Consider the following 16,876-nt stretch of genomic DNA (forward strand, 5'->3'; position numbering starts at 1 on the left):
CTGTAGTATGTGGGATGAACTACAGTGTAGAAAGAAAGAAGTCATTGTTACTACATTGCTTAGGCCCAGCAGGCCAGGAAAAGTATGAAGATTTACCAAACTTGCCGGATGAAGGGGATATGAATGAATAACAAACACTATGAAAAAAAACTAAGCACAGTACTGGAGAGGTACAAATTTGGGAAGAGATCACATGAAATGGGGGAAAGTGTTAAAGAATATATAACAAACTTAAGAAAACTTGCCAAGAACTGTAAATTCGGACACCAATTAGATGAGATTGATGCTGAAGTGTAGCAGTGCCAAAATCCGAGAATGATTGTGGGCTGAAGATGACCCGAATCTTGATGTGGTATTACATATTGCTAAAGAAGTAGAACACATGGAAAATTGTGTAAAGACATTGGAAGATAGGGTGAAAAGCACCTCCTTGAAAACAGAACCCACTATTAACGCTATTCAAACAACGGAAGTTGATATTGGGAACAATCACAGTACATCGATGAAGAGAAAAGAAGAATCCAAAATGCAAGGCACATTCAAGTACAATGGAGATGTGAGAAGTCGAAGATTTGGACGTGGATACGGTGGATACAACCGAGGACGTTTTACAGCTACTCGTCGACCCCAAATTGGTCAAAGGGGCAGAGGTAGGAACAGAACCTGCTTTAGATGTGATAGTCCTACTGAATGTCCTGCCATCCACATAATTTGTAGGAACTGCAATGGAAGAGGTAATCTAGCCAAATGTTGCAGGATCGACAAAGGCAATATGAATTGGATTGGTGGTGAAGGAGAAAATGAAGAAGAAAAATGTGTTTTTGTCATTAGTGACAATGATAAAGTGGAATTGGAAAGTCCCAAGTCGATCATTATGATAAATGGCTCTCCAATAAAAATGATGACGGATTCAGGAGCAAAATATACATTGCTACCAGAAGCAATATGGAAAAAGATTGGTCCGAAGTGGTTAAATGAATCGGACATCAATCCCAGTGCCTACGGAGGGTTACAAATAGACATAATAGGTTGGTTTGAAGCCACATTGGCATTTAAAGACAGAACCACTGTTGGCAAAGTATATGTATCAAAAAGAGGGGCATCACCCTTGCTCAGCTGGACACACCAGGCATGGCTTAAAGTCCGACTGGATGCTAGCGCAGAAGAATCCATTTATGTTGTGGAATTGGGTAAGATGACCACAGAAAGAATAAAGAATGAAGTGTTCAGAGATGGAATAGGATGTGTAAAGGGTATCACACACCGCATACACATCCTGTTCGCATACTTCAGGGGTTTATTCTTTTCAAAACCTTCACGAGGTACCGACCAGGGCCTTGTTCCTCCTTAGCCAGGCTCTGTGAATATATTTAGCAACAAAGTGAGCCATGGTCAAGTCCGTGGATGGCTTGCATAGGTAGTCACTGTTGTCACTGCATGCCGCATCTAGACTGTAGCAACATTATAATCCGTAGTGAGCTGGCCTCTAAACGCCCAGTATAACTCCTAACCTGCTTGCTACTATACTCCGCTTGCCTGAGCACAGTTTGACATACCGAGCCTCCCGTAATACTATGTGATGTTCCCGTTTGCTTATCTATGCCCAAATAACTATCTAGTACATAACATTACTGTTTGCTATATCTGCTTGTCGCAGCCACCGTGATTCACATTTAGCCTGTACACCACATCTAGACAGCCCGAATATTGTGTGCTGCTCCTGACTGCCCATCTAGACTACAGCATTACTGTGTATTGTGACCTACATCTAATGTGCATCAATATTGTGCTTGCCTCACAATTTGCCTAGCCTGTGAACTGCATCCTGTCTGCCTGTCTGGTATGTCGCGCACTCTCATTTACTTATTATGCCAACGGCTTGCCACCAACTGCATATTTCTGCATATGTTGTTACTTGTATATGCTGCTTGAATTAGACCCGTTCACCTTCAAGTCTTGATACTTTATACATATGTGCACACCTTGCCAGACCTGCGTGTAGCGTGCATGTAGTGATATGCTTGCCTTATTTACTTCACTGCTGTTGCACCAAGCCCGCTACTGTACATTCATGTGTCCCCGGCCCTGCCACATAGCCTGCATTTAATGTAATGTTGCCCAGACTATCCAGCTGACCGTGCACTCAAGTCCTATTACCAGTGTCCTATGTGCATACCCTGCCAGACCGATTTCTTAGTACGTATTTAGCGTATTGTTTATTTTGCATATTCAGACGCACGCATTTGCGAATCGTACATTGACCCCATCTACCTGATACTGCATTCGAGGCACACTACCGAATCCCCACGAACTCACCCTGCTGGGACTGCTCGGTGGTATTCTCCTCAGCCTAACGGCACTCTCTGCCCTTTCACTTGAAATTGCCATCATTATCATACCATAGCAACTGCATCCACGGCCTTATGCGATCTACCACTATGCCCCAGCCGAAGGCAGTCAATCACTCCTTCAAACTGCCTCTCCCCAAGCTATTTGCACTAGCCATTGCTTCCATACTCTATCTCACCATCCACACAACCTCCCTGCACAACCCTAGTACTGCCCCGTGGCCCAACTCTCTTCATCATAATAACATAACCATGACCACTAATCCATACGTCAACAACCCTGCCCTATGGCTCCATCACTTTGCCACGAAACCCACTTCGAACCAACCATTCTCACTCTCTATGAGAAACACCAGACTTGGCTCCAGACTATCCCATGCTTCTCATTACCACATGACACCCTTTCATCAGTATAAACACCCTGAGCTTACCGCTAGGACTACCTCCCTTCCACACACACCCACCCCCCAAGTAGACATTACCACCACAAATATGATCAAAGGGGCACTAATTAATGCCAGATCTCTTACAGCCCACGCACTTGACGTAGCCGATATTATCCTAAGTCACAACCTCAACTTCCTGGCCATTACTGAAACGTGGCTCCATGCTGCCTCTGGGCCTCTACTCTCGCTAGCCATTCCAACAGATTATAACATCATCAGGCACGACCGCAACACCAACCAAGCCAAAGGTGGTGGCATTGCCATCATCTATAAAAATTCCCTGAACCTCCGTCTCTCATCGGTGCATCAAATCTCTTTGATGGAAGCGCTTACAGCCAAACTTGCTCTTACTCCCAACCTCACCATCACAATCCACTTACTATACAGGCCCTCTGGGCCGTTATCCAACTTCGCTGAAGACCTCTCCAACACTCTGATAAACAATACTAAAACCAGCTCCAAAATGATCGTACTAGGTGACTTCAACCTAGGCCTCGCCGACCCTAATGACTCGGCTGCCCTGCTTATTGACAATATGCTTACTAACTCAGGCTTCACTCAGCATATTAACAATCCTACACACACCAAGGGGAGAACCCTTGACTGGATAGCCGTCCATAACTGTAAAAATAATGTCGATTCTAACCAACCATGTGCTTGGACTGACCATCACCTGATCACTTTTAACCTCTCTGCCAAAACTCCTAGTTCCACCCCAGATGCTGCACCGGCCATTCCCACTAGAAACAAGCACGACATAACTTGCGATAAACTTCTCCCTCTTATCCTTCCAGCCCTTAATGAACAGGCTCTCTCATGTACCGATCCCACTGCTCTGGTTGACATCTACAACCATTCTATGTTAAAAGCCCTTGACCTTATTGCCCCATCTAAACTAAGAAAACCCAAACCTCAAGCTCATCTTAACTCTTGGTTCACACCTCAGCTCACAACCCTACGTAAAGAAAAACAAATCTCTGAATCACATTGGAAAAGCAACCCCACGGAAGCTAATAAAGCCAGCATCATTCTAGCAACGTTAAACTACAAGGAAGCTATACTCCAGGCAAAAAAAGAAACTTATAATAAACGCATCAAACAAGCCAAATCTAACACAAAAGAACTGTTCCGAATTTAAAAAAAATGGAAACCCCTTTCTCAACTCCCGAAAGTTGCACCAAAGATAGCACTTGGTGCACCAATATTCAAAACGCTCTCCTTGGCAAGATAGCCACCCTCCAAGCCAAAATCAATGACAAACAAACTAGTTTACAACTTAACCCTCAACCTAACTCTCAACCAACAATACATTCTCCCATCCCAGAATCTTTGATTCCCTTCAGCTTCACTCCCCTCTCCGTTCCTGAAGTGGAAAATATTATCAATAGCCTCAAACTTTCCAACTGCCAGGGGGATCTGTGCCCTGCGCCAATTGTCAAGGAGGCCGCCTCTGAGCTAGCTCCCTTCATTACCACATTCATTAACTCATCCTTCAGTACTGGGATTGTACCAGACAACCTTAAGGACGCCTGGGTTGTCCTGCTCTTATAAAAAACCTACCCTGGACCCCAACATTCCCACCAATTACAGGCCCATCACCACTGTGCCGTTCCTACTAAAAATCCTGGACCGAGCTGCCTATTTACAGATTCAACAATATCTTCAATCCAACAAACTCCTGGGACTAAGGCAATCTGGGTTTAAACCACGGCATGGCACCAAAACGGCCCTTATCGACCTTAAGACCCAAATTGAAGACTTACGTGACAAGGGTAAACTTGCACTATTACTCCTTCTAGACCTCTCTGTGGCTTTCGATATCGTAAACCACCAAATACTGTGCAGACACCTTAAACAAGCAGCCCACTTTTCTGAAAAAGCAACAGCTTGGATCGGTTCATTCCTGGACAATAGATCAATGCGTGTCTTTTCTCCCCTAGCAGCAGCCTCACCCTCTCCTGTCACCTGCGGAGTATCACAAGGATCTTGCGTCTCTCCCACGCTGTACAATGTATTTAGAAAACCTCTATTCGATATCTTGGACTATCTGGGTGTCGCATACACTAATTATGCTGATGACACCCAGATACTCATCCCCATCTCAGGAGACTACACAGCTGACTCTCTCTCTATAAATGCCATCTATCAAATCATCCAAGCCTAGATGGCGCAGCATGGCCTTTGTCCGAATGACGAAAAGACAGATTCTCATCCTCGGCTCCCCCCAAAAACTCTCCAAATTTGACCTTTCATTCAAATCCTTCACCATAGATGGCAATACCATCAAGGTCGCCAAAGACCCCAAAACCCTAGGGATTTACATTGACTCTACTCTATCCTTGGCCAGACAAACTAATGCAGTCGCTTCTGCAGCGGCTTGCATCTGCAAGCTTATCACAGCTAGCCGCCCCTTTCTATCACCAGCCAACTGCATTACACTTGCCAGGACTCTTGTGTTGTCGAAAATTGATTATTGCAATGCCCTCTATTTAGGCACCAACCAATGTAACCTAAACAAGTTACAAGTCATCCAAAATAATGCCATAAGAGCAGCTCTTAACATCCCAAGGAATCATCAAATTTCTGACACCAGACGCAATATTCACTGGCTCCCAGTCCCTCAACGAATTTCTCTAAAAACACTTGCTCTCACTCATAAATGCCTCGTCAGCCAGGCACCTTGCTACCTAGCTAACAGATTCTCCCTACTAAACTCCAACAGACCCCGCAGAACTGCCCAGACCAACTGCCTTGCTATACCACAATACAACCTGCAAAGATCAGGCGGCACCAGTTTCCCAGTCCTGGCGGCTAAACTGTGGAACTTGCTCCCTAACTTGCTAAACTTGCTAAGATTGGAACCCTCCTTCTACAGATTCAAAAACCTAACCAAAGCTTGGCTATCTGCCAATGACTCACCCCGCAGTACTGGCCAACCTCTTTCCATGCAATAATTATCCGCATCACTTTATGTATATAGCCTCATGATTAGTCTTTTTTTTTAATGCTTTGTGCCTTATGTATATAATTATAATTTATACTGTAAACTTACTGTACTGTTCACCTTTTACCATGTTGTAACTAAGGTATGTGCCCGGAAGCCCTTGGGCATGGTGCGCTTTACAAATAAAATAAATACAAATACAAATACAGATGGCTTCACTAACAGTTTGAACGCCACACAGTCTAAACAGGGGTATCAGGTACGTTACTCTGAGGTCTTTCAATGTGTCACAAAATAGTAAAAAGTGTGACTTTGTTTCACCCCATTTTCGCACAACGGACACAAAGAGATTTCTGACACCACCCACTTATTCGTTATGTCTCCTAGTGGCAACTATCCCAGGAGTAGCCTCATATATAGTGACCGAGGAAATGCTGGTTTAAGGATGCTCAAGCAATTTTTGAACCTCTGAGACTCTTTTGTCGCAAGATACGCCGGGCCAGTGGTCAGTGGCCAGAGCAAGTGTGAGGGTCCTAGCTCTTATCTCCATAAATCTACTGAAGGCATCCTTTACTCCGTTTTTGGCATTGTGCTCCAACATGTGTGCAACCAATGTCTCTAACAATCCAAAACTAAAAATCCCATGGTAGACGCATGAGGTGCGTTTGGCAAACCCATAATGAGCCGCCTTCTTCAGGACCAAATACCCTAAATTCAGAACGTTTTCCATTCCCAGATACTCAGTGTAATTCTTATGGGGTGCCTCGCTAAACGATCAGATCAATGTTATCATACAAGCCACTCAGTAGTCCTTCTGGGGTGTGTTTTACTTATTCCCACATTGCTCCAACAGGACACATCACTAGTAGACAAGCTAGATTCCCTCTCTAGGCCATGAAGGGTCTTCTTGACATAGTCTGCATACTCGAATGAACTCGAGGTTGGCAAGGTGTGAGAGATAAACAGACAAAAGAGGAAATGAGAATGTCCTTATTTAGAATTGTGAACATTAAACTTTAAATGTATGTTGGGCTGGGATTCTAAAATGCTTCATGCTTTTCTATCTCACACGGTTCTGGGTAGACGTTTCTCATTCTTTCGTTCTATCATTAGTTAAGAATAGCAAAATACTTCCTGAATTATGAATAGGTTAAGTCAGTCAGGACAATCTGAGACATTTGCTACCTTTGCTGCCAGTATAGAAAATTGTTGGCTTAAGAGAAAAAGGCTCCAACCTTTTTCTATGCTATTTTAAGTACCCTCAACAAAAGAGCAAAACATGTTACATGTAATGTCGTTTATTCTGCTCCATCACCTTTTTTCCTAATTACTTTTGTCTTGAGCGTTGTTGTGTAATAAATTCATTACAGAAAGCGAAGGGCGCTGTCTGCTCCTGTGGCTGTTTTAGTTAGATAGCTATGGTTATTGAGAAGTTTGTGCAAAAATGCACCCTTTTCTCAGGAAGAAGCATGAATTCGGCCACCAATTCTACAATGATAGCCTCATATTGTATTCCATTCACCATATATATTTCACATATTTACATTTTACAAAATGTATACATATATCGTATTAAGAAACAAAAAGGTGTTTGCCGATTTACCTTATCTTTGACGAGATCGCTGACAATGTCTCTTGCATGTACATCAATTGTTATTAGGGCAGTTATTATGCTCCTATGCAATTTAGGGAGGTGGCCTCGCACCAATGCCGCCAGGGAATTTAATCTCTAGGAAATAAACACCATAAAATGAATGCAAGTTCTTATTTAATTAAAAGTATACCTGAATTGAATCAAACATTACACAAACATTGTATATGATGAAAATGTATTTATTTGTAATGTGTTGCAGCAGGGTAAGCCAAAAAGCTTAAATAATGCACAGTATGATGAAGGCCAGGGAAGGCACAGCAGGTAAGCCCTGTAGTCTTATTTATCATGTGTTTCTGGCATACAGATATTCGTGGATAAAGAGAGCCCCTCCTCCCCCAGTAGCCGGTTCACTCCTCCAGTACCCGCACCAACTGCCTGAGCTCTCTCCTTCCAATTCAGATCATAAAAGCAGGGTTCACGTGGAATACCCTGCCTTGATAGTGCTGTCCTGGAATTATCAGTGATGCAACAACAACAGCATATAACACAATAACAACAGTACCCACAGTGAACTCCCCAGATGTTAAGAAATGCTACAAACAAGTTGTCCTCCCAGGAGTCATAGATAGTAGTTCCATTCAGTACAACAGCGTTATACGGGGAAGAGGGGTGTGTTAGGGAGAATTCTCCACAATGGCTAATTTCTCTTGCCTACTGAGTCCCTCAGCAGCTTTGCTGGATTTCTAGGATTTATTTTTTTCACCTGGTAAGAGTGTGAGCCTTTTTTCCCACTCTTACATGTGTATTGCTGTGTGTGTTTAATATTTTTGTGTTCATAGACTGTGGAGCCTCACCTACTCCACGGGCATCATCTTTTTACTGTGTGTTACACAGCACCTTCAGTGCAGTGACACAGGGTTGTCTTTTAGACTTCCCAACTCAGACTCCATTTTTTGGGACTGACTACTGTCTCCCAGAAACATATAAAGTTGCCATTAAATTCATTAGCCTCTGTAAAACCACAGACCCAGTACACCCTATCTTACATGGAGTACTGGAAAGGGTTACTAGTTATCCCTTTTTGTCTGTTTCTCTTGGAGCATTCTTTCACTCCCTTTTCATCAAGACTTGGCTGGTGGCAGTGGTAACTACCCTATTTTTCCAACCATGGTTATCTTAAATAAGAGGTTGAAGACGGAAGGTAAGATGAGTGCACAGATCCCAAAGTTCGTTTTGAAAGTCCATAAGACAAAGTGCAAATGTGGCTTCAAGTCCCCATTTATTGGTCACTAAACAGCCGACACGTGTTTTGACCTATCAGGTCGTTTTCAAAGCTGTACATTAGTCCACAAATAGTATATTCATATATTAGGGTAAGAGACCATAAATAGTAATTCCAAGCAAGGTGAAACAAAATTAAAAAAAAGAAATAACAACATACCAGTATTCAATGCATGGTTGAAGCCAATGGAAAACAAAATAGTGATCCAAAATGAAACAGAAAGAAATCCAAATTTGAATGAGCTATTGTAGCATAAGGAAAAGAAAAAGTATTGCACTCTTGAAAATAATGCACATGTTGGAAGTTGCAACATACCGTGATTCCAATGTCGTGGTGAACAGATTGGTGTATCAAGCAAAATAATTGCTGCCTGAAATAATGATGAAATAGTCCTTAATAGTATAATGTCTACTAATAATAAAATAACAGTGGGTAAGTATAAAGTAAAGGCAAAGAAGCATATTGTATGATTAAGGTAAAAATGACTTACCCTCCAGTGGGTATATATCTTTGTAGTGAATGAAATATCTAGAGGGCAAAATGAATTACAAATATAAGTACTAGTCAAAGTAATAATTGAGTCTGTAAATGCTCAATGGCCCCAAGATGAACTCTACCTGATGCTGGTAGATTCCGAAATAATATAGGGGTCAAATCCCCATCTCCAGGTAGTATCTAGAAAGTTAACACTGGCGCTGTGTGGCAAGCACAGTGTAAATTGGCATTAAAAATGCGCATTTGCGATTGCGCGTGTGACGTCACGCGTGCATGCACAACACTGACGTCATTCCGCGTCATCTGGTGCGGCCCGGATCTCTCCTCAAGTAAATAAAAGTCTATAGTAGTAATTTCAACAGTGTAAAGCACTCGTAATCGTATCGTGCGGCCTACATCAGTGGTGGTATTCTTCAAAGTCAAAGTTAAGTGAATAAACAATCCCTAAAGTGAAATGCACTCGTAATATTCAGTGTATTGTAATGATGAAATGCTATGGGCACATTGTATAACTTGCTAAATCAATATGAAGTGAGCAAATTCTCTTCAGTATATTGGCATGTTTTAGACATATTGCATGGCTGTTTTAGTTGGCATGCTAAAAGTTAAGGTCAAGAAGTATTAGATATCGGTACAAACAGTCTGAATAGAGTCAAGAGACATGAAATGCTTTGCAAGGTGGATGTGCAAGTTCCCACAGCACATTATGTTTTTTGAGAAAATTCTCAAGACAGCAGTTGCACAAGTTAGTTTTTAGCAAGGAAAGCAGGGGATGCTAATGCATATTCTTAGATCTGAAAATTATATTTCATTGATGGGAAGTAGCTAATATTAAATGCTAATGCTAAACACTACAAATGTCTACATATTCAGCAGAGAAGGAATTCTAATGTGACATAATCACATTATTAACACATGGCTGTATTGGGTGCTAGTGCCAGGCAATATAAATATATATATGTTCAACAGTGACAAAATTGAAATGCATAGTACTAATATATAAATTGCCCAAAGATATGATGCTGAAAACCAAAGCATATAACATCAGTTGGCAAGGCAAACAAGATATACAAAGTGATGACAAAAAGAAATCTCAAAAAAGTAACATCTGATAGATCCTCATAAAAAGACATGCATTTCATGGTCCGAATTCAATCCAACTGTAGTACATCTATTGTAAAACTAAATTTGTGGTTTACGCAATTATATGAATCTGTGAAAAGTTTTATATAGGAAGCACGATTAGGCAATTGAGAATCCGTATAAGAGAACATCTGTCAAGTCTTAATAAAACTGGTGTCAATTTACCATTAACCTTGCGTTGGCAAACAGAACATCAATCAGCCAACAAATCAGACATACAGTTTTTGGGTCTGGCCAGGGCATCTACTGGTAAACGTGGTGGCAATCTTTGCATGAAATTAAGGAGACTAGAATGTAAACTTATTTGCCACTTTAGATGTACTACAGTTGGATTGAATTCGGACCATGAAATGCATGTCTTTTTATGAGGATCTATCAGATGTTACTTTTTTGAGATTTCTTTTTGTCATCACTTTGTATATCTTGTTTGCCTTGCCAACTGATGTTATATGCTTTGGTTTTCAGCATCATTATCTTTGTGCAATTTATATATTAGTACTATGCATTTCAATTTTGTCACTGTTGAACATATAAATATTATTATTGCCTGGCACTAGCACCCAATACAGCCATGTGTTAATAATGTGATTATGTCACATTAGAATTCCTTCTCTGCTGAATATGCAGACATTTGTAGTGTTTAGCATTAGCACTTAATGTTAGCTACTTGCCATCAATGAAATATTATTTTCAGATCTAAGAATATGCCTTAGCAGCCCCTGCTTTCCTTGCTAAAAACTAACTTGTGCAACTGCTGTCTTGAGAATTTTCTCAAAAAACATAATGTGCTGTGGGAACTTGCACATCCACCTTGCAAAGCATTTCATGTCTCTTGACTCTATTCAGACTGTTTGTATCGATATCTAATACTTCTTGACCTTAACTTTTAGCATGCCAACTAAAACAGCCATGCAATATGTCTAAAACATGCCAATATACTGAAGAGAATTTGCTCACTTCATATTGATTTAGCAAGTTATACAATTTGCACATAGCATTTCATCATTAAAATACACTGAATATTACGAGTGCATTTCAATTCAGGGATTGTTTATTCACTTAACTTTGACTTTGAAGAATACCACCACTGATGTAGGCCGCACAATATGATTACGAGTGCTTTACACTTTTGAAATTACTACTATACACTTTTATTTACTTGAGGAGAGATCCGGGCCGCACCAGATGACGCGGAATTACATCAGTGCTGTGCATGCGTGATGTCACTCGCAAAATGTGCGTGTGACGTCACGCGCGCAGTCGCAAATGTACATTTTTAATGCCATTTTAGACAGTGCATGCCGCACGGCGCCAGTGTTAACTTTCTAAATACTACCTGGAGATGGGGATTTGACCCCTATAATATTTCGGAAGCTACCAGCATCAGGTAGAGTTCACCTTGGGGACATTGAGCATTTACAGACTCAATTATTACTTTGACTAGTACTTATATTTGTAATTCATTTTACCCTCTAGATATTTCAATTCACTACAAAGACATATACCCACTGGAGGGTAAGTCATTTTTACCTTCATCATACAATAGGCTTCTTTGCCTTTACTTTATACTTACCCACTGTTATTTCATTAGTAGTAGACATTATAGTATTAAGGACTATTTCATCATTATTTCAGGCAGCAATTATTTTGCTTGATACACCCATCTTCTTCACCACGACATTGGAATCACGGTATGTTGCAACTTCCCACATGTGCATTATTTTCAAGAGTGCAATACTTTTTCTTTTACTTATGCTAAAATAGCTCATTCAAATTTGGATTTCTTTCTGTTTCATTTTGGATCACTATTTTGTTTTTCCATTGGTTTCAACCATGCATTGAATACTGGAATGTTATTCTTTCTTTTTTTTAAATTTTGTTTCACCTTGCTTGGAATTACTAATTATGGTCTCTTACCCTAATATATGAATATACTATTTGTGGACTAATGTACAGCCATAAAAACGACCTGATAGGTCGAAACACGTGTCGACTGTTTAGTGACCAATAAATGGGGACTTGAAGCCAAATTTGCACTTTGACTTATGGACTTTCAATAAGAACTTTGGGATCTGCACACTGATCTTACCTTCCGTCTTCAACCTCATGTTTACTTGTACTGGTGTTTACTAGGGGGCACCAGTGGAAGGTTGCCAGAGCAGCAGGCCATACTATATTTAAAAAAATGTTGGTATCAACTAGCGCACTGACTACTTACGACCCCCAGTTTGTTTTACTGTTATCTTAAATAACCTTGGTATTGTTTGAGGCTATCTTGGTAGCCTCGAACTTAAACCCGCTAGACCATATATGTTTTATTTCGGTTCCGGCTGGGTTTATTCGCCATTTCTTTTTGTAAAAGTCTTTATTGTGATTTACTCTGCACGCCAAACCAGGTTTGATTCCTTTGTTCACCGTCTTTTCGCAGGCTTCTACGCAGAAGCCCTCCTTAGGCGCCTGTATGTCTGGGGGGGACAGAAAGTGAAGGAGCGGTTTAGGACTCCCTGCACAGGGTCGCCTTGGAGACCCATGTCGCACTCTGAAATGATTGGCTGTGGTGACTGTCCCGGCATGACAGCTACCCTGGTGTGTGATTGACAGCCAGGCTGCGTGAATGGGGAAAACTGCATAAAAAACAAGTTCTCTGGGTCTGGAAAGGCAGAGTCGCCACTGGAACGAAAGAACCGATGAGGAGCTGACAGAAGAGGACCCCTACAACGACTGAACCGCCCGGTGTAGCCCTGCTGCAGGTCTGAATCTTCAAGCCCCAACGACAGAGGAGATCTAAGAGGAATCTTCTTCCCTTGAGCTGGTGGTACCAACCGGTTCGCCCAAACGGCAAGCCAGGACTCCTTCCTCTGGTCGAATTTGCTGTGCTGAGCTACAGTGAACTGGATAGCCAGGAAGGTCGGACCCTGCTTGGGTTTTAAGGAGTGCACCTTTTATTTGTTGCTTTGCTCTGCTGCTGGTTTCTTCCCTGGGCAGTGCAGGACCCTCCAGTCTTTCTACTTTGTGTCAGCCCGACAGTCGCTTCAGGTACTGTGAGCCTGCAGGACCTGCCAGGAATGTCTGCCTCAGCTACAGCTTCTTCTCCATTTAAAGGTACTGTTCAAATCCAGTTGTTCGTTTCGTCCAGCCGCGGTGAAAGTGTGTGAAATCTTTCTCCAATCCGAGGGCTTGTCCTTCTCTACTCTTTGAACTAACTTTTCTGCTGACCAACTTCGTCCAGAACGCTTGGCAAAGACTTAAACTCGAACTACCCTGAACTGTGTGATCTTGAGCAAAAGACTTTTGTCCTATTGACTTTGGCCTTAAGCCTTTTTGATTTGATTCCCTCACTGTAGTTCCTCTTTCTAGATTGCCCTGCTTACTTACCTGTTGGTGCTGCTCAATTTCTGACTAAACGTTTTCTTTCCTTCCCGTTTAAATTGCTAGAGTGCCATTTTGCTCACACTTCATTTATGAGCTTAACTTGTCTGGAATCTATTGGGAGTAGTGTGGTGTATTAAGAGTGTGATTTTCTGAACTGCTTTACTTTAGTGAGATGTTATACAACTGATGTGTAAATAAATGTATTAGCCATCGCTACCACTTTTACTGTGTAGTACATGCTTGTACCAAAGGTGAATTTGTACTGTCACTTGTAGTCTTAATTGTGTGTGGTGTTCCCAAAGGGTACTGCATATAAGTGTGCCAAACAGGGTGAGATGGCTGTCACGTACTAGTACACAGCTGTGAGATCTGACATTAAAGGCACCTATGATACATTAATTGTATTCGTTTTCCTATAACGGTGAGCAAATTTAAAACGTTGCTAGTCTCTATGAGTCTGAAAATATAAAAACAAAATGTGAACTAAAATGGAGCCCTGGGAATTAAATTGACCAAAATTGCTCTATAATGGTCTAAACCAAAAACCCCATTCTGAAACAAACTTTAGAAACTGCATATTAATCCAGAGGAAATTCAGACAGGTGATTAAACATCTGAAAAGGAAACCTACCAACAAAATAAAGGCATACAGCTGCAATGCACCTAAATGAAATCCGTCATGAGGATTTTCAAGAAGCTCACCTTTAGGGTAAAGCCCTGGGGTTCAAGAGTGTACAACATTTGTGTTTAGGTCAGACTTGGCCATATCAGAGCTTGAAGGACATTGCCATAACGTAAGCTTATCAAGAGAAAAGAAAAAAAGGGGCTGTTTTTTGTGGTCAAGGGCACCAAATATTAGTGCTTACTACAGCCAGAAAGGAACAATGGAAGGACAGAGGGCCTCGTTACAAATCTGGTGGTAACCCTGCCGGTGCTACCGGCAGGTTGCCGCGGAACTTGCAATATTTACCGGTGCCTGGCTTGTTAGAAACACCGGGGGATTACAACCACGGCGTTCCGGGAAGTCAGGCGCCGGTAAATTGTTAATCCCCATTCCCATTTGAGTCTGGGGACCACCGAAGCAACGGAACTGTTAATAACGGTGCCAGTGCTTCTGTGTAACTCTGCGGGCGGGTGCCGTTCCACCCGCCAGGTCTGAATCTGGCGGGCGGGACGGCAAAGGCCTGCAGACGTGTAGTGTGTCGGTCCAGTAACAACAGTGCCGGTAGGCATACCACAAGGTATGTGCACATGACTGAAGAATCAATTCAGAAACAAGGCCCGCTGTGTGTTAGACCACATGTGGCTTGTGAATTTAGTATTAAAGGAAAATATTAAACTTGTGGTCAGAGTTAAGGCCTTGGCTGACAGTTCTGTATTTACAGATGAGCTTGGCTTCCTGCTGACAAAGTCCGAGTTCCTTGTTGCCGCCTCTCTGATAGTTTCTGATGATTTCCAGACCTGCAAATCTGATTTCTTCTTTCTTGTCAAATTGCTGTTTTTCCTGCCAATGTTGTGCCAGGGGATATCTTGCGTCTTGTGAGCTCAGTAAGAGCAGGTGTTCTCGGATTCTGGTTCTAAGTTCCATTATGGTCCTGCCGATGTATTTCAAATTGCAGGTAGAAATAATCACATAGATAACAAACTTGGATTTACAGTTTATGAATTGAGTGACTTTGTGGTTTTGGGTTTAACTAAAACAGATGGAATTTGCATTCTGGGCATGCATACACATAGTGCAAGTTCCACACTTGTAGAAACCCACAGCGTTTTTAGACGAGAGACCCTTGAGATTCTTAGTTTCAGCTGGTGCCATGAATGATGGACTCAACAAGGTCCACTGTGCGGCTTCTTTGGTGTAAGACATTCGGGATCACGTGGGTATCCATTGCTGGATATCCATGTCGATGCCTATGAGGTACCAGTGTTTGTTAAGTATTCTCTGTACTTGGTGACTATCCCAATGGAATTTGGTCACATACCGTATAACATCGTCCCATGGTACTTTTTTGGCATTTGGAGTTAGTAATGTTTTGCACACCCTGTTGGTAGCCATGGTTATTGCTGTTTCAATTGACTTGTCCGTGTAACCTCGCTCTGAGAATCTAGTTTGAAGTAGGCTGCATTCTGTATGGAAAGCCCCATTAGTACTAACATTTCTCTTTGCTCCAATAAACTCTCCTTTGGGGATGTTGTCTATTACGGACCTCCGATGACAGCTAGTGGCGAATAGGACCAAATTAACTTTGGTCGGTTTTCTGTAGGTGGTCGTCTTCAATTTATAGTAATTCACAGTGATTGTGATATCTAATAAGTCAATAGAGTGATCACTGTGGGACCCTGTTAGTTCAAGCCCAAACTGATTGTTGTTAAGGTAATCCTTATAGGTCTCTAATTGGTCGGTAGTGCCTGACCATATCATCAGCATATCATCAATGTAATGGTACCATTTGCATATCTGGTGGTTGTGTCCTCGGTTCAAAAGAGCGTGCACCTGCTTGTATTGATTCATGAACAGGTTGGCCATTGCTGTTGCATATGTCGCTCCCATAACGATACCCTTCGTCTGTTTGTAATATACTTTATTAAAAATAAACACATTGTTTGAAAGTGAAAACTCAAGAAACTCTTTCGTCATTTCCAAATGGGAGTAAAATGAGGCTGATGCTTTGGCAAATGTGAAATCAATGACTTTAATGGACAAGACATGATCAATTGCATTATATAGTGCTTTTACATCCAGGGTAACCAGTAGGTAATGTGGCTCCCAGATCACATCCTGCAGTATTAATAGTGTGAGCATGGTAGCCCTTAGAAAGGTAGGTATTTTAGGTATCTCTGGTGCAAGTATATTGTTAATGTATTTGGCAATTGGTTTGTTGACCCCACCAATAGCACTAAGGATGGGTCTTCCTTCTGGTATTCGTGTGTAGTCCTTGTGTACCTTTTGCAGAAAATTTGTGTTCACCATCAGTCAGTAGTCCACATTTCTGCCATTTGTCAAAAAGCTCTTTGGCCTGTTTGACAATAGCAATGCTTGGGTTAGCTGTTAGTTGCTCATACCATCTGGGTGTTGAAAGGTGTGTGGTGGCCATTTCGATGTAATCAGATCTGTCCAAGATTACTATGTTTCCGCCTTTGTCTGCTTCTTTAATTAATTAATATTGACGTGTTCAGCCTTTAGAGTTTGTATTGTTCCGAGTTCCTGAGTAGTAAGGTTGCAGTGTCTTCTGTCTGGTTTGCATTTCAGTC

The 16,876-nt window shown here is 41.8% G+C and overlaps 1 protein-coding gene across 1 annotated transcript in view; it reads right to left on the reverse strand.

The window, feature by feature from the left end:
• The window catches only part of DNAH6 (dynein axonemal heavy chain 6), a 3,423,448-nt gene that overhangs the window by 1,534,655 nt on the left and 1,871,917 nt on the right, over nt 1-16,876 (reverse strand). The window contains exon 27 of the mRNA XM_069626424.1: nt 7,342-7,467. Coding sequence (XP_069482525.1) covers nt 7,342-7,467 — 126 coding nt within the window. The remainder of the gene's footprint in view (nt 1-7,341; nt 7,468-16,876) is intronic.

This window comes from Ambystoma mexicanum, chromosome 6p, assembly GCF_040938575.1.
Source record: "Ambystoma mexicanum isolate Mex_15411 chromosome 6p, UKY_AmexF1_1, whole genome shotgun sequence".
Taxonomy (NCBI): domain Eukaryota; kingdom Metazoa; phylum Chordata; class Amphibia; order Caudata; family Ambystomatidae; genus Ambystoma; species Ambystoma mexicanum.